General features: G+C 43.9%; 1 protein-coding gene across 1 annotated transcript in view; it reads left to right on the top strand.

The window, feature by feature from the left end:
- Positions 1–27,565, top strand: part of RP1 (RP1 axonemal microtubule associated) — a 1,008,071-nt gene that overhangs the window by 658,640 nt on the left and 321,866 nt on the right. The window contains exons 33-34 of the mRNA XM_063923729.1: positions 10,439–10,658; positions 17,582–17,736. Of these exons, the coding sequence (XP_063779799.1) occupies positions 10,439–10,658; positions 17,582–17,736 (375 nt within the window). The remainder of the gene's footprint in view (positions 1–10,438; positions 10,659–17,581; positions 17,737–27,565) is intronic.

The following is a 27,565-nucleotide window of genomic DNA, read 5'->3' on the forward strand; positions in this document are numbered from 1 at the left end:
TAAAATGGGGACACGTGCCTGCTGTAATGTGTAAAATGGGGAAAAGTGCCTGCTGTCATGTGTAAAATGGGGACTCCTGCCTGCTGTAATGTGTAAAATGGGGACTCTTGCCTGCCGTAATGTGTAAAATGGGGACTCTTGCCTGCATACTGTGTAAAATGGGGACACGTGCCTGCCGCACTGTGTAAAATGGGGACACGTGCCTGCTGTAATGTGTAAAATGGGGACTCTTGCCTGCCGTACTGTGTAAAATGGGGACACGTGCCTGCCGCACTGTGTAAAATGGGGACACGTGCCTGCTGTAATGTGTAAAATGGGGACTCTTGCCTGCCGTAATGTGTAAAATGGAGACTCTTGCCTGCCGTAATGTGTAAAATGGAGACTCTTGCCTGCCGTAATGTATAAAATGGGGACTCTTGCCTGCCGCACTGTGTAAAATGGGGACTCTTGCCTGCCGTACTGTATAAAATGGGGACTCTTGATTTTTGTTTTCCTCCTGTGGTGGTCGTGATGATATCAGATAAGACCATGCCCATTTCAATGAGACCACACCCATTTTAATAAGGCCACGGCGCCTTGCCGGGAGCGCGCACGCCTTTGGGGCGCGCATGCTTTTTCTTTTTATAGCTATGGGGGGCGCATTTTTTTTATTATGCCAATGGGGGAGGGGGGGTGCATTTTGAAATCTCGCACTGGGAGCCAAATTGGCTAGAAACAGCCCTGTGCATGGAGTCTGCAGCCAGCTGCCACCTCACATCCAGTGGCCAGCACTCTTCCCGATTGCCTTGTCCAGCACTGTCCCTCTGAACCTGGAAATGCCCTCAATCCGTCCCTGACTGCGCTCCCCCTGTGGCTGCCTTTGTTGCCCAGCAGTAAATCCGCTACTTCCCCTACCACCACCCAGAAACGCCTATAGAAACTGTATGGATCTCTAGCTCTGATTTGCTGGCAGTGCCCATCGGAATGCATAAGAAGTGCGTCTGGGACACTTGCGCCCAATATTTTACTTGCTGCCACCTCTGCATCAGGCCCTGTTTCTGATACAGACCTGGAGACACCTGTGAGGAGGTATCTGTTACAGGTACTGGTGATACAGACCTGGAGACACCTGTCAGGAGGTGTCTGTTACGGGTACCGGTGATACAGACCAGGAGATACCTGTCAGGAGGAGGTATCTGTTACTGGTACTGGTGATACAGAACTGGAGACACCTGTCAGGAGGTGTCTGATACAGGTACTGGTGATACAGACCTGGAGACACCTGTCTGGAGGTATCTGTTACTGGTACTGGTGGTACAGACTTGAAGACACCTGTCAGGAGGTATCTGTTATGGGTACTGGTGATACAGACCTGGAGACACCTGTCTGGAGGTATCTGTTACTGGTACTGGTGATACAGACCTGGAGACACCTGTCAGGAGGTATCTGTTATGGGTACTGGTAATACAGACCTGGAGACACCTGTCAGGAGGTATCTGGTACGGGTACTGGTGATACAGACCTGGAGACACCTGTCAGGAGGTATCTGTTATGGGTACTGGTAATACAGACCTGGAGACACCTGTCAGGAGGTATCTGGTACAGGTACTGGTGATACAGACCTGGAGACACCTGTCAGGAGGTATCTGGTATGGGTACTGGTGATACAGACCTGGAGACACCTGTCTGGAGGTATCTGTTACTGGTACTGGTGATACATACCTGAAGACACCTGTCAGGAGGTATCTGTTATGGGTACTGGTGATACAGACCTGGAGACACCTGTCAGGAGATATCTGCTACGGGTACTGGTGATACACACCTGGAGACACCTGTCAGGAGGTATCTGGTACGGGTACTAGTGATACAGACCTGGAGACACCTGTCAGGAGGTATCTGGTACAGGTACTGGTGATACAGACCTGGAGACACCTGTCAGGAGGTATTTGGTATGGGTACTGGTGATACAGACCTGGAGACACCTGTCAGGAGATATTTGTTATGGGTACTGGTGATACAGACCTGGAGACACCTGTCAGGAGGTGTCTGTTACTGGTACTGGTGATACAGACCTGGAGACACCTGTCAGGAGATATCTGGTACGGGTACTGGTGATACACACCTGGAGACACCTGTCAGGAGATATCTGGTACGGGTACTGGTGATACAGACCTGGAGACATCTGTCATGACGTGTCTGTTATGGGTACTGGTGATACAGACCTGGAGACACCTGTCAGGAGGTGTCTGTTACTGGTACTGGTGATACAGACCTGGAGACACCTGTCAGGAGGAGGTGTCTGTTACTGGTACTGGTGATACAGACCTGGAGACACCTGTCAGGAGATATCTGGTACGGGTTCCGGTGATACACACCTGGAGACACCTGTCAGGAGGTATCTGGTACGGGTACTGGTGATACAGACCTGGAGACACCTGTCAGGAGGTGTCTGTTATGGGTACTGGTGATACAGACCTGGTGACACCTGTCAGGAGGAGGAGGTATCTGGTACGGGTACTGGTGAGCTAGTGCAGTAATGATAATGACAAGAATGATCACAAGCACTATCTACTGGAGCTACTCTTCTGATTGAATTATTATGGATTGACCATTCTAGCTGATATTATTTAATTCATTAGTGTGGTTACTAAATTCAATGAAGTGGCAGCAATCCATTACATTACTGAACTGATATTTCCGTTAAGACTGCAGCAGAAAAGATTTTCAATTAATTCTTAAAGGGAAAAACAACAAATGTTTGTATTTAATTGGGTTCAATTTGTATCTTCATTTTGTGTTTAGTGTATGTACAGTATTTAATTATATTTATGTGACACTTTCATATTTATTAATAACAGTATCCAAGACACTAGTCTGCCTTCTGTATATGGCTCTTTAGTATAATATTATATATTCTGTGTATGAGTATGGTGATGCAATTTTTACATTTACTATTAACAGTGATCACTTCACACCTGTATGCTGTCTCTGTGTTTTACCAATGCTAACATAGCGTATAAGTATACACACATCACTATAGGTGTACATCTGGGGCATATGCATGTGATGTACAGCTGGATCGTTCCTGAAATTTGCCTGAATGATAATTTGCCTCATTCAGATGCTAAAGGACCTGAGGCACATAGAGCAAAGTACCGATGTTTGATACTTTCTGCATGCGCTGGACCCTTGCTGCGCATGTGCAGTCGCACTACGGCTGCAGACATCAAGATATAGACAGTCTGCAGCCATTTGGGGGTGAGGAGGGATTATCGATGGGCTCATTTTATCAAAACAGAGGGGTGTCGCCTCTGTTTTGGGGGAGAGCCGAGACCAGGATCAGATTTCCTGACTTCTTTGTCGGAACTGCATGTGTGACCCCATGGGACACTCAGTCGGCTGATGTTGCAGTTTATCCGAAGCTGCGTCCTAGGACGCAGCAATGTGTCATAAATGCATGCAGGAGGTATCTACTTATATACCAGATGCCTAATGCTACATTACCATGCTAGTGCATCACTGCTACCAAGTAAGCAACACTGATAGCACCACCAGCCACACCTGAATGAGGCTCAATATACACGGAAATTAGCTTTTTAATGTGTGATTCTTCTTGCATACATTCTTGCTAATATTTAGCGCAATGTGATATTTAATATTATTATACCCAATTCAATCAAACCTGGAAAGTTTTGTTACTATCAGCCTATCAACAAGATACTGACAGACCAAAATCTGGTGTAGAACCAATCTAACCCTGAGAGCCGTGTCATCATATTGTAAACTTGGTACAACATTCATGGGGCGGAAGTTATCAGTAGTCCTATTTAGATGGGATGTAGTCAGGTGACCGGCGGTCGGGATCCTGATGGTCAACATACTGGCGCTGGGATCCCGGCTGCTAGGAAAGCCGGCCGGGGGCCCAGGGCTGTTCCCACTCATGGGTATCCACGACACCCACAGGGGCTTCGGTGTGCTCGCCCCCCTGTCGATATCCTGGCGCCCAGGATCCCTGCGTGAGTATGCTGACCGCCCGTCACCCGAACCCAACTCATTTACATAATTGCTGATATGAAAGGAGTAGGTGTAAAATAGATGGTTAGGAAGAAGATACTATTCAAGTCCCTATTACATAATAAACAATCATTAAAGTACTGTGTTAAAGTGCATTGAAAAATAAAAAAAAAGGAAATAAAAAACACATGAAACAGTAATCTAGCTATAGATATTGCTCATAGCCATTTATTGTAGGACAATCAGAGACAGATACACCTTGCAAGTACTATATTACAGACGCAGCTAATAATACCTTTGTACCATTACATGTGAAGGGTCAAGACTATACAGTGATAGCATGCTCTTCACAACAAAGGGAAGTGATGCAATACAAAAGCTGGTAATAGTGGCACATCCTGACTGCAGTAATACTCATTATTATGCCCCACACCTCATAGGTTTGTGCAGTAAAAGTTCTGTGTGAGGTGCACAGCTGTAACTGATTTGCCATGGCAGAGTAACAAACAAAAATCTAGTTTTCTTGGTGCCACAACCTGATTGATTTCAAGGTGTTTGTAATGACCATTTTGACATAAAGGGGGTCATTCAGATCTGATCACTGCTGTGCACAGCGGGCGATCAAATCCGAACTGCGCATGCGTGTGCACCTCAATGCGCAGGTGCGATGGACGGCTGCAACGGGATCGACGGTCAGCGATGGGATTGTGCGAAGGACCCATTCGCATGGGCGTTCGCAAGGAGAGTGACAGGAAGAGGCCGTTTGTGGGTGGCAACTGACCATTTTCAGGGAGTGTCTGAAAAAATGCAGGCGGGATCAAGTGTTTTCAGGGAGGGTGTGTGACGTCAAATCCGGTCCCGAACAGCCTGATGTGATCGCTGTGGCTGAGTAAGATCTGGGCTGCGCAGAGACTACACAAAATCAGTTTGTACAGCTCTGCTACACATGCGATCGCACACTTGCACAGCAAAAATACACTCCCCCTGTATGCGCCCACTATCTGAATGCAGGACAGTAAAAATCGTTGCCTAGCGATCAGATCTGAATGACCCCCAAAATCTTTTGATTTGAGGCCCATATGGTCCCCAAAGTAAATGGGATAAAATATTGAGAAAACCCAGATACATGTCTACTCTTAGGGGGTAATTCAGACCAGATTGCTAGGGTGCGTTTTTTGAATCCCTGCGATCAGGTAGTCACCACCTACATGTGGAGGGGGAATTAACTGTGCAGGTGTGCGATCGCATGTGCAGGCGAGCTGTACAAACAGAAGTTTGTGCAGTCTCTGCACAGCCCAGGACTTACTCAGCCGCTGAGATGATCGGGCTGGAGCTGACGCCACAATTCCTCCCACAATACGCCGGGTCCCTCTTGCGTTTTCTGGACACTCCCTGAAAACAGTCAGTTGCCACCCACAAACGCTCTCTTCCTGTCTATCTCCTTGTGATCGGATTTTTTGCACCATCCCGTTGATTCCCGGTGCTGCTCAGTTCTGTAAATGCTGGGGCGACAGGCCAAGCTCCACCCACTGTATGTTAAATATGTAGGGTTTGCAGGGATAGGCTGACACTATTCCAAAGGGACCTAGGTCTCCTTGCTCAGCTTCTCGCTCTCCGTAGGGCTCCTCCTGTGAGGTAAAAAGGTAAAGATTTTCACACGACACTTAAGGTCACTGGAGAGGTGTCAGTACCCTTTACACAGCAGATAAGCAGTTGCTGACTATCAAGCTTTCCTTTAATGCATTTAACAGTCAAAATATCTCTCCTTTCCTCCTATTGTTCTCTGAGAGGTTCACCAATGTTTAGTTCAAGTGACAGGTTAACCTCTGATAATTGAGACACTGTCTTCTCTTGACTGGAAATAGGTTGGTTAAGTACTTATATCTGAAATCTATATATACAGTGCATCCGGAAAGTATTAACAGCACTTCACTTTTTCCACATTTTGTTATGTTACAGCCTTATTCCAAAATGGAATAAATTAATTTTTTCTCTCAAAATTCTACACACAATACCCCATAATGACAACATGAAAAAAACTTTTTGGGTGATTTTTGCAAATTTATTAAAAATAAAAAACTAAGAAATCACATGTACATAAGTATTCACAGCCTTTGCCATGAAGCTCAAAATTGAACTCAGGTGCATCTTGTTTCCAATGATCATCCCTGAGATGTTCCAACTTCCTACAGCTTAATTTGAGTCCACCTGTGGTAAATTCAATTGATTGGACATGATTTGGAAAGGCACACGCCTGTCTATATAAGGTCCCACACTTGACAGTGCATGTCTGAGCACAAACAAAGCATGAAGTCAAAGGAATTGTCTGTAGACCTCCGAAGAGGATTGTCTCGAGGTACAAATCTGGGGAAGGGTACAGAAAAATATCTGCTTCTTTGAAGGTCCCAATGAGCACAGTGGCCTCCATCATGCTTAAATGGAAGAAATTCGGAACCACCAGGACTTCCTAGAGCTGGCCGGCCATCTAAACTGAGCGATATGGGGAGAAGGGCCCGAGTCAGGCAGGTGACCAAGAACCCGATGGTCACTCTGTCAGAGCTACAGCATTCCTCTGTGGAGAGAGGAGAACCTTCCAGAACGACAACCATCTCTACATCAATCCACTAATCAGGCCTGTATGGTAGAGTGGCCAGACGGAAGCCATCCCTTAGTAAAAAAAAAAGCACACGGCAGCCCACCTGGAGTTTTCCAAAATGCACCTGAAGGACTCTCAGACCATGAGAAACACAGTACACTGGTCTCATGAGACAAAGATTGAACTCTTTGGCGTGCATCATGTTTGGAGGAAACCAGACACTGCTCATCACCATGCCAATACCATCCCTACAGTGAAGCATGGTGGTGGCAGCATCATGCTGTGGGGATGGTTTTTCAGTGGCAGGAACTGGGAGACTACTCAGGATATAGGGAAAGATGAATGCAGCAATGTACAGAGACATCCTGAATGAAAACCTGCTCCAGAGCGCTCTTGACCTCAGACTGGGGCGACGGTTCATCTTTCAGCGTGACAAAGACCCTAAGCACACAGCCAAGATATCAAAGGAATGGCTTTAGGACAACTCTGTGAATGTCCTTGAGTGGCCCGGCCAAAGCCCAGACTTGAATCTGATTGAACATCTCTGGAGAGATATGAAAATAGCTGTGCCCCGACGCTTCCCATCCAACCTGATGGAGCTTGAGAGGTGGTGCAAAGAGGAATGGGCGAAGCTGTCCAAAGATACTGTAGGTGTGCCAAGCTTGTGGCATCAAATTCAAAAAGACGTGAAGCTGTAATTGCTGCCAAAGGTGCATCAACAAAGTATTTAGCAAAGGCTATGAATACTTATGTTCATGTGATTTCTTAATTTTTTATTTTGAATACATCTGCAAAAATCTAAAAAAAATAATGTTCACGTTGTCATTTTAGGTATTGTGTGTTCAATTTTGAGGGGAAAAAATTAATTCATTCCATTTTGTAATAAGGCTATAACATAACAAAATGTGGAAAAAGTAAAGTGCTGTGAATACTTTCCGGATGCACTATATATATATATATATATATATATATATAATAGGCAAATACCTCTGACTCATCACAACATTTCCTGAACCATAAGGCTGGACTTCCTTGCCAGTGGCAGTTGCAGAGCAGTCCATTATTCAAATAGGGGAGCCACACCCCTATCAGCGATGTTTGACAGTGTATAGGGCTGGCAGTTGATGTGGCTTCCCTATTTGAATAATGGACTGCTCTGCAACTGCCACTTGCAAGGAATTCTAGGAACATAGCTTTGTGTCCTCCCCCCTCGGCGACTTGGTATCGCCGGCGCCAAGCATTCTTTATAGCCCCAGCTGGGTGGGCTGTCTTAACTCTCTTCAGTGAGGGTGGAATTGGCAATAATCATCTCCCCCCCCCTTTTAACCCCTATGAGGGTGGGATTTTTAAAAATCCCTTTTTTGTGGGTACCTACAGCTGAATTGGAACTATTATTATAGTGCCAGTATCTCATCCATCTGCTATCTTATGTAACCCTTCCAGATGTACTCAAAACTTTATTGTATGTATCACAATGTAAATTGTTTAAGCTTTTAAACATAAAAAAGGGGGAAAAAAAAGGAAAAGAAAGCAAGCTACTATCACAATTTCAAGTTCCTTGTCCGTATGGTTCAGGAGATTTTGTGATGAGTCAGTGGTACATCTCTCCGAACATTTTAACATAGTGAAGAGGGATACCCTCGCCTGATCACAAGTCACGCCCTCCATTTGCCATCACTGAAGGGGGCATGACCAGCGCTCTCCGAGCTGCTGGAATGCCTCCGCTCCCTCTTTGTCCATTGAATAGATGCTGTGCACATGCACACAGCGTCTATTCACCACTGCTCTGCTAAGCAGCGAGTAACTGGAGCCTCCAAACTGCCCCCCCCAGCCCCCAACATGGGACACTTCTGCCCACGGGTGGGACAGCGGGACAGTCCCCAAAAAACCGGACTGTCCCATGAACATTTGACAGTTGAGAGTTATGGTGGAATTGCTATATATATATATATATATATATATATACTGTATATATATACTGTATATATATATATATATATATATATATTTATTTGTAAAACCACAGGGATGAATATGTCATTTACAGCTCTAACAGGGAGTCTGCATTATATAGACAGGGTGCATTGGTTGATTGGCTAATTGAATATTTCAGTGGTTCTCAAACTCAGTCCTCAGGACCCCAAACAGTTCATGTTTTCCAGGTCATCTCTGGATCCTTAAAATGTGATAATTGGTTATGTATCTGTACACCTGCTTGTGGTCTGGAAAACATGAACTGATGGGATCCTGAGAACCGGATTTGAGAACCACTGGAATATGTGGATAAATGTACCATAAGGCTGAGAGAGACTTAATATTTTGGAGGGCAGTATAAAGCGTAAATGGATAAAAGCTCATTACAATTGGTGTTATAGCTAGTTCATCCTACTATATACCACAGTAGAAGTGCCACTGACTGAAAAAACAACAAGCCAATTTCTCCGAAAATGTCAAACATACTGAGGAATGGCAGCTGGCATTGTCTCTACACAGTGCCCCATATCAACTGCTTCCAAACCTCCCAACATTATCCTCTCTGTATTTTTCTCTTAATGTATAATTGCCGACACCTGTGTTGAACAGGTTAATGGATAAGAAAGGTGTTTCAGCGCAGGTGATGACAATCATACATTAAGAGGAAGTCCAGGAGCAGAGCATTCTGTCCTTCCTGGAGAGGGTCATGTTGGGAGGTATGCTTTTGCTTTCCTTTTAGCACAGGTGTTTCATAGTAGCATGAGTTAAACATTTACACATACAGTACCTCCCAACATGACCCTCTCCAGGAAGGACAGAATGCTCTGCTCCTGGACTTACCTCTTAATGTATGATTGCCATCATCTGTGGTGAAACACCTTTCTTATCCATTAACCTGTCCAACACAGGAGCTGGCAATCATAAATTAAAAGAAGCAGAGCATTCTGTCCCTCCTGGAGAGGGTCATGTTAGGAGGTATGATTTACATCCTCTTAATGACCTTATGTCTTACCGCCTTAAATGCTACATGACCTCAAACTGTGAATAACAAACTGAATTACAAATATATCTTAGGTTTGACAAGTACTTATGTATTCTGTTACAAGCCGTAACATATTCTCCGCTGGGTTCGGTCTTACTGTATATCTGCAATATGTTGTTGCTTATTTTCAAAAGTATAAACATAGCTTTTAAAAACCTACCGTAGTATGTAGGTTTTTGGTTTGTTGATTTTTTTATTTTTTTTAAACCACTTTTTTCAGTCTAATGATGCCCACACATGATGCGTTTCTCGCATGCTATTTGATCTTTTTAGCTCAAATAGCATCCCGTCTAGTTCAGATTACACCGTGTGTATTGTCCTCTGCGATGCGATGCGATGTGCGCTTCCGTCTAGTCCATATCTCAAGGAAAATAGTATGTGCAGTCAGGTATTTTTGTACTACATCACATATAGTACATTGTAGTGTATTCAAAATCGGAAGTAGTTCAAATAGCATGTAGTTCAAATAGCATACCCCACTTAGTCCAAATTGCATAGCACACATTGGGGGAGATTCAAATGTTTGAAAAGTCGGTTGGGTGTCTGTTTTTTCCTGTCTGTTAGATAGGAAAAAAACAGACTCCCAACTGACTTTTCAAACATTTGAATCTCCCCCATAGTGTAGGCTCAAATCGCACTTAGCACAAATAGCACCGTGTGTGGGCCCCATAATGCACTGCTTTGTGTATGTACCAAATAAACAAAGCCGCCCTCTGGTATTAAATATTTTATTATAAAATGCACTAGAATCCCTAAAGGCAAAAAAAAACATAGCTCTTACAATATTTTGTATTTTACAGTGACTTTTTAATCAATATACACAAATGTTACAGGTGAAATTCGAAGATGTTGGTGAGATATATAAAATGCGAATTGTCTGTGATCATTTACCCACTGCACCAGGGTGGCATTTGGAAAGTCTTTGTATGGTGGGGCAGCAAACTGGACAAGAAGTACAATTTGACTGCAACTGTTGGCTAACAGCAGATAATGAAGAGGAGGAAACTATTAAAGAATTTCGGGTAATGAATAATCAACAAGAACTGTTGCCAGGTAAATGCAGCTCAGCACACATGACAGCCGTCAAATACAGTATGTTGGACTATAATATAGCATGGTAACTTGTAGACTAACAAGCAGGCCTACTGTTCTACAAACTGACACTTTCTATTGTAGTTTCTTTAAGATCTTTTGAAATCTAGTTTCTATAAACAATGCACAATGATACAGTATTAATGCATTTGAGTATATCAGGAGTATTCAACAGGCGGTCCTCCAGCTGCTGTGGAACTACACATTCCAGCATGCTCTGCCACAGTTTTAGCATGCCTTAATAGGAAAAATGCTGGCAGGTGTAGTTCCACAGCAACTGGTCAACCACATTTTGAATACTCTTGGTGCATATACTCATGGAGGAAACACTGATCATTTCATCACTGCAACAGTTGGCAGTACCATACTCACAGATATAATGCCAGACTGTTAATAGATATAATGGGGCCCATACATCTGCAATGGATTGCCCCAATTTTCCATTCTGTTGAGGTTGGGGAATCGTGTAAATCCAACTTGTTGGAAATCCCAGATTCCTCGATTCCAACCAAAAAATGATGGAGATCGGTCAGTTGGAGATTTTTAACATGCTTAGTTTCTCTGATTCTCCAATGGACCGACAATCATTGATATCCGCCGATTGGCAGTTTTGATCAGCAGATCGGATAAGCGCCAGGGAATCGGTAAATGGCGGTGCTGGTATATAGCCCCATAAAAACTTATGTGGACTCAGTTAAACATGAGGAAGTTAATTTTCAGTTTCATAGTATTTTTGATACAAATGATCATTTAAATGTATTAAAAGGAGACATTTTACTGCAACTTCTGAGGTACCCACAAAGCATACATTGATGCCACTGAAAACTACTATAAATGTCACAATACTACTGTATACAAGCTGAGGCGTCACAGGGTGTGGCGACACCCAGTGTGCACTCTTCACTGCTCCCCCTGTGCCGTAGATGTGGCTGCCCGAAAAGGGGATGGCCTCATGGAGATCTCCATTTTGTCACACCAGGGGGCGTGTCCAGCATCCCCAGAGATGCTGGCTGCCCGCGGAGACTGGGCTATGCGGGTGCCGCCTCTTTATCTGTGACAGAAGCCAAGTGCTGCTGAAGAATATTACACTGCAGCCCCCGGCTCCTTTCACTGCAGAAGAGCCGGTACTTTGGTGTCACCCCTTCCATGGGTGACACCCAGATGTGGACTCCCCCCACGCACCCAGCTTGTGACGCCACTGTATACAAGATAGAAAATTTACAAAAATGCTGGGTTTAGACTTTAGAACAGGTCTGACAACAGGGGGAGTACAAAAGGGTGCAACCATCCCAGGCCCTCTGGTTCAGAGGTGCCCTAAGGTTCAGAGGAACACAAAACCAATCTATATGCCTGCCAGGGCCTCACAGCTAGCAACCCCTCCATGACCCCTTCCTAGTGATCTCCTACCTGGCAACCAGCTCCCTGGGGACCCCCATCACTACATGCCAGCAGGTCACATGTGTGCCCACATGACCCTTCCTAGCCGCCCTCAGTCCTGGTCCCCGGCACCCCTGGACCGCTTCCCCCATTACAAACTGCCCAGCTGCACAGATATCTAGTTGCATCTATGGAAAATGCCACATAAGCCACTAAACAGGTGCATTACACTTAGGGGTACACTTACTAAACAGTGATAAGAGCGGAGAAGTGAGCCAGTGGAGAAGTTGCCCATGGCAACCAATCAGCACTGAAGTAACATCTATAATTTGCATACTATAAAATGATACAGAGCTGCTGATTGGTTGATGGGGAAATTTCTCCACTGGCTCACTTCTCCACTCTTATCACTGCTTAGTAAATGTTCCCCTAAGGGGTCTAGGGACTAAGCCTTGGAGAGAAATAAAGTGGACGGAGAAAACATGCCAGCCAATCAGCCCCTAACTGCCATGTCACAGACTGGGTTTTAAAAATGACAGGAGCTTGGTTGGTGCTTTATCTCCGACCACTTTATCTCTGTCCAAGGCTTAGTACATAGGGGGTAATTCAGACCTGATCGTAGCAGCAAATTTGTTGGCAGTTGGGCAAAACCATGTGCACTGCAGGGGGGGGGGAGGGGGCAGATATAACATGTGCAGAGAGAGTTAGATTTGGGTGGGGTGTATTCAAGCTGAAATCTAAATTGCAGTGAACAAATAAAGCAACCATTATTTACCCTGCACAGAAGCAAAATAATCCACCCAAATCTAACTCTCTCTGCACATGTTATATCTGCCTCCCCTGCAGTGCACATGGTTTTGCCCAGCTGCTAACAAATTTGCTGCTGCGATCAACTCTGAATTACCCCCATAGATCCCTTAGGGGGAGATTTACTAAGCAGTGAAAAGAGTGGAGAAGTTGCAGGATTGAAGTTTCACTTATAGTTTGCATACTATAAGATTATACACAGCAGCTGATTGGTTGCCATGGGCAACTTCTCCACTGGCTCACTTCTCTACTCTTTTCACTGCTTAGTACATTTCCCCCTAAATCTCCCTACAGTCTCTCTACTCTCTTGTGGGTAATGCTCACTCAACGGGTGTACACGCGCCTCCCCCTGCAATGCCTTTGGTACCAAAAGAAGCATGACTATGATAGAAGAACAGAGTGCGCTCCCCGTGAACCAAGGAGTAGTACTGCTCATCTGCTGGGGAGTGGGAAGGGGAATCCTCTTCCACCTTCCTCCCACCCTCCCCTTCCCACTGCCACCACATCCCCTTCTGCATACTGGTAATAGTCACATTTATATTTGTATTATTTCTTTGTAATACTGTTCATCAGTCAGATTTTATTGAACTACTTATCAGTTATTTTTTATAAACTATTTGATTTTAATAAACTGCGTATCTTATTCATTCAAGAATCGTAATTTCACATACTGTCAGTCGTGCACTGGGATCCTTCACCAGAGGAAGCAGCCATTCAACCCTCCCATTAGATACCCTCCATCTCTTCCTTCCTCCCACTGCTGGCCTCCCTCTCTCTCATTCTCTGTCCAATATCTTGGATAAGACTGAGAACAGCAGAGGAGGGTAGACAGTGCACATTGGCCCTCATTCCGAGTTGTTCGCTCGCAAGCTGCTTTTAGCAGCTTTGCACACGCTAAGCCGCCGCCTACTGGGAGTGAATCTTAGCTTATCAAAATTGCGAACGAAAGATTAGCAGAATTGCGAATAGACACTTCTTAGCAGTTTCTGAGTAGCTCCAGACTTACTCGGCATCTGCGATCAGTTCAGTCAGTATCGTTCCTGGTTTGACGTCACAAACACACCCAGCGTTCGCCCAGACACTCCCCCGTTTCTTCAGACACTCCCGCGTTTTTCCCAGAAACGGTAGCGTTTTTTCACACACTCCCATAAAACGGCCAGTTTCCGCCCAGAAACACCCACTTCCTGTCAATCACATTACGATCACCAGAACGAAGAAAAAACCTCGTAATGCCGTGAGTAAAATACCTGACTGCATAGCAAATTTACTTGGCGCAGTCGCACTGCGGACATTGCGCATGCGCATTAGCCACTAATCGCTCCATTGCGAAAAAAAATAACGAGCGAACAACTCGGAATGACCACCATTGTTGTTCCTTTAGCATTTAAATCTGCTGACACGTCTTGGATCATAATTTCCATGGCAAATGTGTGACTCTGCTTACTGCTATACAAAACTGAATAGGAATGGCTAATCTTTATGATGTGTACAAAATTGTTTTGGCTGAGGGCATGATTGGAGGGGGCAGGGGCCCCAGAGATATAAGTTTACCAGAGCCCAGGATTTATGTTCATTGGCATTACTTATATACAAACAAATAATAAGTAACGCCAAGTAACAAAAGGCCGTACGCTCAAAAATGTTTACATTTTAAAATAATCCATATGCAACTATATATTCATCAAGAAAAGTTTATTTACCTCTTATGTATTTTACCTATAGACATACTGTACGTGTTTGCAATGAACTATGAAAAACAAAAAATTAGTTACTTATACGCTATACTGAATTATATATTTTTAAAGTACTGAAGAAAATTGTATTTTTTTTAGCTAAATAATAGAAATATTATTCTACTCTTATGCTTTTACTCTATTCATCTCTTTCAATCCTTACAAGTGCATCCCATAACTTATGCTGGTGTCAATTTTGTAAGATACTTTTTATTAGCAATCCAAATGCATTATGATTACTGAAAATTAAACAAAAAAGTACAATAACAATGCAACATATTTTTCAAGCACAAGCATTTGAGCATAGCAGTTTACTGGTTTGATCAATATTAGACAATATTAAATGGTATACTGTATTTATATTGCTCTTTTAAAAATGTGAAAGTAAGGACTATAATGAAAGTCCAATTCACCACACATGACACTCTGAAAAAGTTGCTTAGTCCTCATCTGACCTCCTCAAAAGTTGCCATACAATGAGTTTACAGTAACTCAAAATAAAATGGATATAATAAAGGGTATATGATTTTATGGAAGAATCTTTATAAAGCCAGATGGGTCTTATCTTAAAATTATTGCTCATTATAACTAAACAAGTTTTTTGTTATTGTCAGTGATAATTTGGCCACTGTGCAGCACTGTACTAGTAAAGTGTATGGGGGAATTAAATAAACCACAGAGTTTACCCAGCGACTTACAGTAATGTCACAAAAAAAAAAACAGCTGTGCGGCGAAAGGCTACTTAATAAAATAGCCTTTTTCCTGCCTAGAAAAATCGGGATTCACATGGGGAAACACACTGATTCTACATAAATTGCAGACTTATCAGTTCAGTTCAACCCTGGGGACTAGAGCAGGACTTCGGAGACTCGCACGCGGGTAAACCCCACTAATTGAATAGGTCCGGCGCATGAATTAGTCATGGGGTAAACTCAGTGGCTCATTCAATTTCCCCCTATTTGTCACAAAACAAACGCGCACAGCCAGGCGTTCTGTCACCTTCACTGCTTGAGAATGACGTGGCCGCATATCTCCTGTGCAGTTAGCACCCACTGACTCTATCCAGCAATCCTGAGTAGCTGGCCGTGCTCTAGCAATCCTGTATAGCCGGAACTGCTCCGCAACCCGGCATCTAAAGGGGGGTACACACTGATCTTTGTTCACTTAATCTGGTCAGATTGCTTAGAAATTAAGAACACATCGCTCTGTGTGTAGGGGTGCCGGCGACAGCGATGCGTGGCCCTGCGCATCGCTATTGCCAGATCTAGATTTGGCATGCATGCATGCCAAATCTAGTAGGCCGCTCATTTCACTGCTGGGTGAAATGAGCAGCCCTCCCCTCGCTCAGCACACATCACGGTGTGCTGAGCAGGGGGAGAAATGTGTGCTGAGCGGTCTGTGATACATCGCTCAGCACACATCACCGGGTGAAATCTCCCGTGTGTACTCCCCTTAATTCTAAGTAGCTGGTCACAACCCATCAATCTTGAATAGCTGGTACTGCGACGCATCCCAGCATCTGAGCCTAAGTAGCTAGTCGTAACCCAGTAATCCCAAATAGCTGGTACTGTTCTGCATCCCAGAATCTAAGTCTCAACAGCTGATCATAACCCAGCAATCCTGAATAGCTGGTACAGCTCCGCATCTGAGCCATAGGGCCCTGCTCCAAAGAGCTTGCAATCTATGGGGAGACAGACAGGTATCATAAGGCACAAGCAAGCGGAAGATGGCCTGATGGCAGGAACTAGTGTAAGCGAGGCAATGATGACCAAGACATGAGGCAGGGAGTTGGGGGAGCGGCCTCGAGACTAGGTTATGTGGAAGATCCGATAATTGGTCGGCTGCATCTGGCAATGTATGAAAACCAGCTGACATTTCCCCTGTTCCTGCCCTCTTGTTAATTAGCGAAAGGACTGTGTTATATGGATTCTCAGTACTCTGGAGCAGAGACACCAAGAGGGTGGGTGTGGTTACAGATTATCCACTGGCTCATATGGAGGTCCAGGGAGGAAGAGTGATGCATATTATTATTATTATTATTATTATTATTATTATTATTATTATATAATGAGCATGTCGATAGGGACCTTTGGGCAGGAGGTAGGTGAGGTAGAGAAGGCTGAGGTAGGAGGGTGGGGTGAGCAAGCTGGTGACTAGTTTATGTGGTGGAAGGGTACGCTTTGATGAACAAGTCGGTTATCAGTGCACGGTTGAAGCTATGCAAGGTCGGGGAGAGCCTGACAGAGCGAGGGAGCGTGTTCCAGTGAAGGAGGGCCGCACATGCAAAGTCTTTTCAGAGGGCCTGTTCAATCACACCCCTCTTTATCACCAGGGAGATGTCTGCCCAGGAGCTGACATAATGTAAACGTGTAAAGGCCTGTACACACTGGTCGATTATTAGTGTGTACCCACCTTAATTGGATGGGGGGGTGTTACCTCCAGGAACATTTAACATGGTAAACAAATGCATAAATACCTAGGTAGTAATAACGCATCATAAAGACAGTATTTTAAGAGGAAAATAAAGGAGGTGCTTTAAAGTGCTACAAAGAAACATAGAATTTGACAGCACTTGGCCCATCTAGTCTGCCCATGTAAAGTACATGCTAATACATGGGGCTTTCAATGGGCTGACTGTCGGGATCCCAACTGACAAGATCCTGACCGCATCCCCTTTTAAGTGATGTTTTACTATTTCTACCATATACATTTCAAGGTGACCCACAGTCCCATAAACAGGTAGATTTGCAGATAAATATACATATCTGTAGAATAGAAAGTATTGCAAGGCACACATAGTGCATGTATGTAAATGACCTATAACAAGCTTTATTTGTGTATATCATAGCAATCCTATTTTACCATCATATGTACTGTTTGATATTGGGAAAAATATAATTATTGCAATGAGAATTTATGCTATTTATTTTATGAGGCTTTCTATTGATAATTATTTTATTTTTTTAGTACACCAGTATATAGTAGCTGTGCACATTGGTGATCACTGGGGAGCAGAAACCTTGGCGAATGTGTATATAACTGTCTATGGAGAGAGAGGAGACTCAGGAGCAAGGAGACTTTCCAAATCACAGATCCCTGGAGACAAATTTACACGAAACAAGGTAAATCAAAAGAAAAGTCTACTTTCACGTGACAAATTCATAACTTATAGAAACAGATAATGCTGATGATCATGATTTCATGCATGAAGAATAAACATAATATATACAGTATATGCAATTTATATAGTAGAGATGAGCGCCTGAAATTTTTCGGGTTTTGTGTTTTGGTTTTGGGTTCGGTTCCGCGGCCGTGTTTTGGGTTCGAACGCGTTTTGGCAAAACCTCACCGAATTTTTTTTGTCGGATTCGGGTGTGTTTTGGATTCGGGTGTTTTTTTCAAAAAACACTTAAAAACAGCTTAAATCATAGAATTTGGGGGTCATTTTGATCCCAAAGTATTATTAACCTCAAAAACCATAATTTACACTCATTTTCAGTCTATTCTGAATACCTCACACCTCACAATATTATTTTTAGTCCTAAAATTTGCACCGAGGTCGCTGTGTGAGTAAGATAAGCGACCCTAGTGGCCGACACAAACACCGGGCCCATCTAGGAGTGGCACTGCAGTGTCACGCAGGATGTCCCTTCCAAAAAACCCTCCCCAAACAGCACATGACGCAAAGAAAAAAAGAGGCGCAATGAGGTAGCTGACTGTGTGAGTAAGATTAGCGACCCTAGTGGCCGACACAAACACCGGGCCCATCTAGGAGTGGCACTGCAGTGTCACGCAGGATGGCCCTTCCAAAAAACCCTCCCCAAACAGCACATGACGCAAAGAAAAAAAGAGGCGCAATGAGGTAGCTGACTGTGTGAGTAAGATTAGCGACCCTAGTGGCCGACACAAACACCGGGCCCATCTAGGAGTGGCACTGCAGTGTCACGCAGGATGGCCCTTCCAAAAAACCCTCCCCAAACAGCACATGACGCAAAGAAAAAAAGAGGCGCAATGAGGCGCAATAAAAAAACCACGGTTAGGTGGTATATATTATAATAATAATACAATTATGGATGGACGGACTGCCTGCCGAGTTCCGACACAGAGGTAGCCACAGCCGTGAACTACCGCACTGTACACTGGTTGATAAAGAGATAGTAGTATACTCGTAACAACTAGTATGACACTATGACGACGGTATAAAGAATGCAAAAAAAACCACAGTTAGGTGGTATATATTATAATAATAATACAATTATGGATGGACGGACTGCCTGCCGACTGCCGACACAGAGGTAGCCACAGCCGTGAACTACCGCACTGTACACTGGTTGATAAAGAGATAGTAGTATACTCGTAACAACTAGTATGACACTATGACGGTATAAAGAATGAAAAAAAACCCACGGTTAGGTGGTATATATTATAATAATAATACAATTATGGATGGACGGACTGCCTGCCGACTGCCGACACAGAGGTAGCCACAGCCGTGAACTACCGCACTGTACACTGGTTGATAAAGAGATAGTAGTATACTCGTAACAATTAGGATGACACTATGACGGTATAAAGAATGAAAAAAAAACCACGGTTAGGTGGTAGGTATATAATAATAAATAATACAATTCTGGTCGGACGGACTGCCTGCCGTGTGCCGACACAGAGGTAGCCACAGCCGTGAACTACCGCACTGTACACTGGTTGATAAAGAGATAGTAGTATACTCGTAACAATTAGGATGACACTATGACGGTATAAAGAATGAAAAAAAAACCACGGTTAGGTGGTAGGTATATAATAATAAATAATACAATTCTGGTCGGACGGACTGCCTGCCGTGTGCCGACACAGAGGTAGCCACAGCCGTGAACTACCGCACTGTACACTGGTTGATAAAGAGATAGTAGTATACTCGTAACAATTAGGATGACACTATGACGGTATAAAGAATGAAAAAAAAACCACGGTTAGGTGGTAGGTATATAATAATAAATAATACAATTCTGGTCGGACGGACTGCCTGCCGTGTGCCGACACAGAGGTAGCCACAGCCGTGAACTACCGCACTGTACACTGGTTGATAAAGAGATAGTAGTATACTCGTAACAATTAGGATGACACTATGACGGTATAAAGAATGAAAAAAAAACCACGGTTAGGTGGTAGGTATATAATAATAAATAATACAATTCTGGTCGGACGGACTGCCTGCCGTGTGCCGACACAGAGGTAGCCACAGCCGTGAACTACCGCACTGTACACTGGTTGATAAAGAGATAGTAGTATACTCGTAACAATTAGGATGACACTATGACGGTATAAAGAATGAAAAAAAAACCACGGTTAGGTGGTAGGTATATAATAATAAATAATACAATTCTGGTCGGACGGACTGCCTGCCGTGTGCCGACACAGAGGTAGCCACAGCCGTGAACTACCGCACTGTACACTGGTTGATAAAGAGATAGTAGTATACTCGTAACAATTAGGATGACACTATGACGGTATAAAGAATGAAAAAAAAAACCACGGTTAGGTGGTAGGTATATAATAATAAATAATACAATTCTGGTCGGACGGACTGCCTGCCGTGTGCCGACACAGAGGTAGCCACAGCCGTGAACTACCGCACTGTACACTGGTTGATAAAGAGATAGTAGTATACTCGTAACAATTAGGATGACACTATGACGGTATAAAGAATGAAAAAAAAACCACGGTTAGGTGGTAGGTATATAATAATAAATAATACAATTCTGGTCGGACGGACTGCCTGCCGTGTGCCGACACAGAGGTAGCCACAGCCGTGAACTACCGCACTGTACACTGGTTGATAAAGAGATAGTAGTATACTCGTAACAATTAGGATGACACTATGACGGTATAAAGAATGAAAAAAAAACCACGGTTAGGTGGTAGGTATATAATAATAAATAATACAATTCTGGTCGGACGGACTGCCTGCCGTGTGCCGACACAGAGGTAGCCACAGCCGTGAACTACCGCACTGTACTGTGTCTGCTGCTAATATAGACTGGTTGATATTTAAAGAGATATTAGTAGTATACAACAATACTATACTGGTGGTCAGGCACTGGTCACCACTCCTGCAGCAAAAGTGTGCACTGTTAATTAATATAATTGTACTCCTGGCTCCTGCTAACAACCTGCAGTGCTCCCCAGTCTCCCCCACAATTAATTATAAGCTTTTAATTTATACATTGATGACTGTGCAGCACACTGGGCTGAGCTGAGTGCACACAGACTGAGTCACACTGTGTGACTGACTGTGCTGTGTATCGTTTTTTTTTTCAGGCAGAGAACGGATATAGCAGAGAGAAGTGAACGGATATATTATATTAAATAAAAGTTAACTAGCAACTGCACTGGTCACTGACTGTGGTAAACTAACTCTGTCTGCGACTCTGCACAATCTCTCTCTATCTAATCTATCTCTATTCTAATGGAGAGGACGCCAGACACGTCCTCTCCCTATCAATCTCAATGCACGAGTGAAAATGGCGGCGACGCGCGGCTCCTTATATAGAATCCGAGTCTCGCGATAGAATCCGAGCCTCGCGAGAATCCGACAGCGTCATGATGACGTTCGGGCGCGCTCGGGTTAACCGAGCAAGGCGGGAAGATCCGAGTCGCTCGGACCCGTGAAAAAAAACATGAAGTTCGGGCGGGTTCGGATTCCGAGGAACCGAACCCGCTCATCTCTATTATATATCTATATATTTCTATCTATTGTATTTTATATATATATATATCGTGTAAATGGATTGTCGGTGACACTCACAGCTTTAAGAAATAGGGGTATATGCAATTGCGGTCGAATTCCCGAAATTGTCGAATTTCGGGTAATTTTCGCCCCAAAAAAAAATTCGCCAATGCAATTCAGTGCTTTCCGACCAAAAAACGGACTTTCAAAATTCGACTTTTTGAAATTCGAATTTTTGCAAATTCGACTTTTCTGCAATGATACAAGTGCTGCAATTCGACAAAAGCATATTCAATTCAAGTTTGGAAATTCGACAGCAGTGCTTTTAGACAGCAAATTCGTCATTTTCAATCCGCCACACTTTGGAGGTTGAAAACAATAAAAAAAAAATTAAACATGTTTTTTTTGGTGTTTTTTTTTTTTAGGAATAGCATATCTATTTATATTAGAAGGGATTAGGTACTTTTTTTTTTTTGGAGGCACAAATATTATTTATATATTTTTTAAAATATTATTTTTTTTTTAAATTTTTTTATTGCTGGAACGGTAAAATCCTTAAAAAAAATGGCGTGGGGTCCCCCCTCCAAAGCATAACCAGCCTCGGGCTCTTCGAGCTGGTCCTGGTTCTAAAAATGCGGGGGGAAAATTGACAGGGGATCCCCCGTATTTTTAAAACCAGCACCGGGCTCTGCGCCTGGTGCTGGTGCCAAAAATACGGGGGACAAAACGAGCAGGGGTCCCCCGTATTTTTCACACCAGCATCGGGCTCCACTAGCTGGACAGATAATGCCACAGCCGGGGGTCACTTTTATGCCGTGCCCTGCGGCCGTGGCATTAAATATCCAACTAGTCACCCCTGGCCGGGGTACCCTGGGGGAGTGGGGACCCCTTCAATCAAGGGGTCCCCCCCCCAGCCACCCTAGGGCCAGGGGTGAAGCCCAAGGCTGTCCCCCCCCCCCATCCAATGGGCTGCGGATGGGGGGGCTGATAGCCTTTTGTGATAATGAAAAGAATATTGTTTTTTCCAGCAGTATTACAAGTCCCAGCAAGCCTCCCCCGCAAGCTGGTACTTGGAGAACCACAAGTACCAGCATGCGGGAGAAAAACGGGCCCGCTGGTACCTGTAGTACTACTGGAAAAAAAATACCCAAATAAAAACAGGACACACACACACCGTGACAGTAAAACTTTATTTCATACGTCGACACACACATACTTACCTAAGTTCACACGCCGACATCGGTCCTCTTCTCCATGTAGAATCCACGGATACCTGAAAATAAAAGATCAATATACTCACCTCAGCCATGGTCCAGAGATACATCCACGTACTTGGCAAAAAAAGAAAACGAACACACGGGCCACCGGACTGAAAGGGGTCCCATGCTGACACATGAGACCCCTTTCCACGAATGAGACCTGTCAGTGACAGTTGTCACAGAAAGGTCTCTAAAGCCAATCAGGAAGCGCAACTTCGTTGCGCTCACCTGATTGGCTGTGCGCTGTCTGAACTCAGACAGCGCATCGCACAGCCCCGTCCATTATATTCAATGGTGGGAACTTAGCGGCTAGCGGTGAGGTCACCCGCCGGTCAGCGGCTGACCGCGGGTAACCCCACCGCTGACGGCAAAGTTCCCACCATTGAAACTAATGGAGCGGCTTTGCGATGCGCTGTCACAGCACAGACAGCGCACAGCCAATCAGGTGAGCGCCACGGAAGTAGCGCTTCCTGATTGGCTGAAGGGACTTCAGTGACAGGAGTCACGTGATGTCCCGGCATTCGGGAGAAAGGGGTCTGATGTGAAAGCATGGGACCCCTTTCAGTACGGCATGGAGCGGGTGTTCGGTTTGTTTTTTTAACAAGTACGTGGATTTATATCTGGACGTGGATGTACCTCTGGACGCTGGAAGGTGAGTATAATTTTTTCACAGGTACCCTCGGATCGTCGGAGACCGTGGCAGTCGGCGTGTCAACATAGGTAAGTATGTGTGTGTCGGTAGTGTGTAATAAAGTTTTACTATCAAGGTGTCTGTGTACTGTTTTTATTTGGGTATTTTTTTCCCAGTAGTACTACAGGTACCAACGGGCCCGTTTTTCTCCCGCATGCTGGTACTTGTGGTTCTCCAAGTACCAGCTTGCGGGGGAGGCTTGCTGGGACTTGTAGTACTACTGGAAAAAACAATATCTTTTTATTATCACAAAAGGCTATCAGCCCCCCCATCCGCAGCCCATTGGATGGGGGGGGACAGCCTCGGGCTTCACCCCTGGCCCTTGGGTGGCTGGGGGGGGGACCCCTTGATTGAAGGGGTCCCCACTCCCCCAGGGTACCCCGGCCAGGGGTGACTAGTTGGGTAGTTAATGCCACGGCCGCAGGGCACGGCATAAAAGTGACCCCCGGCTGTGGCATTATCTGTCCAGCTAGTGGAGCCCGATGCTGGTGTTAAAAATACGGGGGACCCCTACTCTTTTTGTCCCCTGTATTTTTGGCACCAGCACCAGGCGCAGAGCCCTGTGCTGGTTTTAAAAATACGGGGGATCCCTGCCCAATTTTCCCCCGCATTTTTAGAACCAGGACCAGCTCGAAGAGCCCGAGGCTGGTTATGCTTTGGAGGGGGGACCCCACGCCATTTTTTTCCCGTTTTTTTCCCGTTTTTTAAAATCGCGGCAAAATCCGCCAAATCAGCCGATTTTCGCCCGCGGGACTGTCGAATCCGTTTTGCATTGAATATGGTGAATTCCGGCAGCCACCTGCCGGAATTCACCTGTCGAATTGTGTCGAATTTGAAAACGGCGATAATTTGCCGCGATTCGCCGTGAATTGCATATACCCCATAGACTCCAAGTTCAGTTGTCTTTGTCAACGTTTCAATGTTATTGTTGCGTCAATAACATTGAAACATTGACAAAGATAACAGGAATTGGAGTCTATTTCTTAAAGCCGTGAGTGCCGCCAACAATCCATTTACACTGCATATATATATTTACAGATGGAGGGCACCGGCTGCTTGTGTTTGATTAAATCATTAGTGGAGTGCCGCAGACTGCTATTGTATATACACATATATATTATTTCATGTACAAATTTTTTTATGTCCAGTTAGATTTGTATTCAGTATGTAGCACATGTATAAAACATAGAACTTGCATTGATGTGCATTAAAGCAGCGTAAATATACTATGTACACAATGTACTCTAATAAATAGTAGTACATGGTATCAAAATCAAATGACTGTACCATGACTGACTTTAAAATAAGTTCCATCAACCCAATGAGGAACGGAGCTGTTTAGTCAGGAACAGATGTGCAGCTCTCTTGAGGGATAATTACAGAGCAGATTCCAGGATATTCCCATTACTTTCTCCTCAGAATAAGAACAACCTTGGCCAGTCCAGCCCTTATCCAAAAGACAACAGCTTTTTCCACTGTCAGAAAGGAACAGTTGCCAGGTACTGTATATTACAATACCTGGCTGCTTGTTGACAGAAGTTCATCCAGAACCATAAAACAGCAATACACAAAGAAGGGGTATTAATTCTATAGAAAGCTAAGTACCTTTAAAGCATTTATCTGCTACAGTATCGCACAACTAATCATTATATATTTTCAATACCTCCCTGAAGGGCAAGCAAATATGGCTGCCACAGGGTCACAGCTCTCAGCAATTCATGTTATGGCAGAGGGAGAAGGAGCAGGGGGAGGCTGCCATCGTGACAACCGAGATCATAGGCATATTCCAAAGCTTTGGTTCCCATCATAGTCATATAACGTTGTGAAAAATACAGTATGATGGCTTATTAACCAGCCTGAAGACTCAAGCCAAGAAGGAATTCATCTTACAGCCTGTAAAATTATTAATTGTAAAATAAATAAAAAAATAAAATGGAAACATGACTTCTGTACAAGAGTTGTGTGGTGGCCCAGTAACATTACACTAGTTTGGTAAAGACAAAAAGTGTGTTACTGTGTTGTAGGAAAAATTGTGTTTGTGCTGTAGGTCTTGTTTTTAGCTGAAGGGACCAGTCTTCTTGAAGCTTGTGACAAAGAACATTATGTTTTGTAGTCACTGACATACCTATAATTGGTGCAGAGTATGCGGTTCAAATGGGCCCTTGTTTAAGGGAGTCCCCATACACCGCACATCCTATACATAGAATGGTATGCCTGCAGCAGGTCCCATTTTGCCATTCATGCCATCTTTTGTGTGATGTATTAGGAAAGATGGCGAAGATCCTGCTGATTGTAGACTCCGGCGCTGTGCCAATGCCTATTGTAAACTCTGTCCACGCATCTTACAAAAATTTCATCCAGAGATGGTGCCACCAACAAAAAGCAGCGGAGTCCTGCTGCACAGAAGGGGTATTCCAGACACAAGTGCCCCTGGTGCAGAAACAGCCCCAATCTCACATGAAGGGCGGGATTCAATTCTTTTCACCCCTTTCCACACTCGTTCTGTTTCTGCCCTCAGGGACATTGTATCATTATTTCAGATCGCTATACCCCGGAGTAGCGAGGTACCCAACCCTTTACACAGTAAACCTGATTACTGTGGGTGCAATATGCGCGATAACTGAGATCATTTTAGAAAGGAAATTGGGCGTGATATATCATTTGAATCTCACCCATAGAGGGGAATTCAAATGTGCAAAAAAGTGTCAGGCGAAAACAAAATGGGCTTCACATCGATCTCTTTGCCCCAATTCAATTCAAGCCCGTCTTTTTTCACCCAAAAAATAATAAATTCTTTGGGGCAAAAACACATAGGATCCGGGAAATGATCCTAGACCTATGAATAGCCCTGGGAGTGGGATGGGAGGGGGGGAGTTGGCAAATAGCCATTTACCACTGCTAATTGAATTGCCCCCTTAATGTATTTTTTTGTATTTATAGAAAGCTAAACATAACATAAAACAACAGTCTTGTGTATCCATAAATGCCCTATTTCACACATAAAGTAGAAGTCTTTTATCCTTAATTTGGGTAATACTGTGCATCTCACAAAGATTTACACTAAACTTTCCAACAATATTCCCAATGGAACAAAAAGCATATTCCATGCTGTATGATGCAGGTAACTTAGTTTTACTTTACTTTTGTCACAATCTATTCTACAATGTTTAAATAAAATCCCCGGATTCAGCTGAGCCATCACTTTTATCCACATTTAAGTCAATATGAGTCTTAAAACACTATTTTACGTAATAATTTTTAGATTTTTGTGTTAATATAAAGTAAAAAAAGATACATACAGTACAGGTATAACCAAATAGACCAAACATACTTGGTAAACAAAAGTTTTATACAACTTCTCAGTAAAACCATAGAAAAAGCCCCCAAATACTGTACACACAGCAGCTGCAGCCTGCTTTGACAAGAATAGGTGATGTGACCCACAGCAAATTATCACGTTTCATAGCTATTTTTCAAGTACCCTTTTTCCAGTTACCAATGATCAGTTTTAAGAATTGCCCCATGCATATGTCATGTGTAACGTAGAATGAATAGTTAATACCTATGGAAATTTAAAAAAGTTATAATTCGGCCTTGGAAGCGTAGTTCCATTGGAATTTATATATTGCATCTCAATTTGCATTTTTTGGGGCCATGTTGTTCAGCACCCCCAGTATCTCAGTTATTATTTCTCGGTGGGGCATAATTTATGCTGATCTGTATGAGGATCATAAATAAGTAAAAATAAATGTTTTTATATACAATAGGTTGTATTTTCCTTCCTAAATGGCCCTATATCAATCCCAGCTACAGTATAAATGTAATCTATTATTCAGTACTACTGTTGAGAATTTATTCCATATATTTATCACTTTCACTATCAAGCAGTTGTTTGTAAATCTGTAAGAAAAGAGCGAAACAGTAGCTTGTGCTATTTATTCACTGCATTTCATATGATAAATTTGGGATAACCTCGCACTGGGCTTAGGACCTAATTCAGGATGGATCGCAATACGGGTACTGCGCATGTGGGCGCATGCGCAGGGCCCGTCCTGAGGGTCTCAACTTTCCATTTCCAAGGTGGAAACGGAGCGCTGCGGGGGCGGTGATGGAGAAACGAGGGCGGCAACGGAGAAACGGCGGGCGTGACGGAGGTATGATCGGGGTGGCTGCGTGAAGTCACACGTATCCGTTGCAATCAGGAAAATGATGGTGGGCCTCCTGTGGGCGCAGGAGGCTACCTCATTGTCAGCGATCATACTGAAATTGCGGTC

This window comes from Pseudophryne corroboree, chromosome 5 (genome assembly GCF_028390025.1).
Source record: "Pseudophryne corroboree isolate aPseCor3 chromosome 5, aPseCor3.hap2, whole genome shotgun sequence".
In the NCBI taxonomy this organism is placed as follows: Eukaryota; Metazoa; Chordata; class Amphibia; order Anura; family Myobatrachidae; genus Pseudophryne; species Pseudophryne corroboree.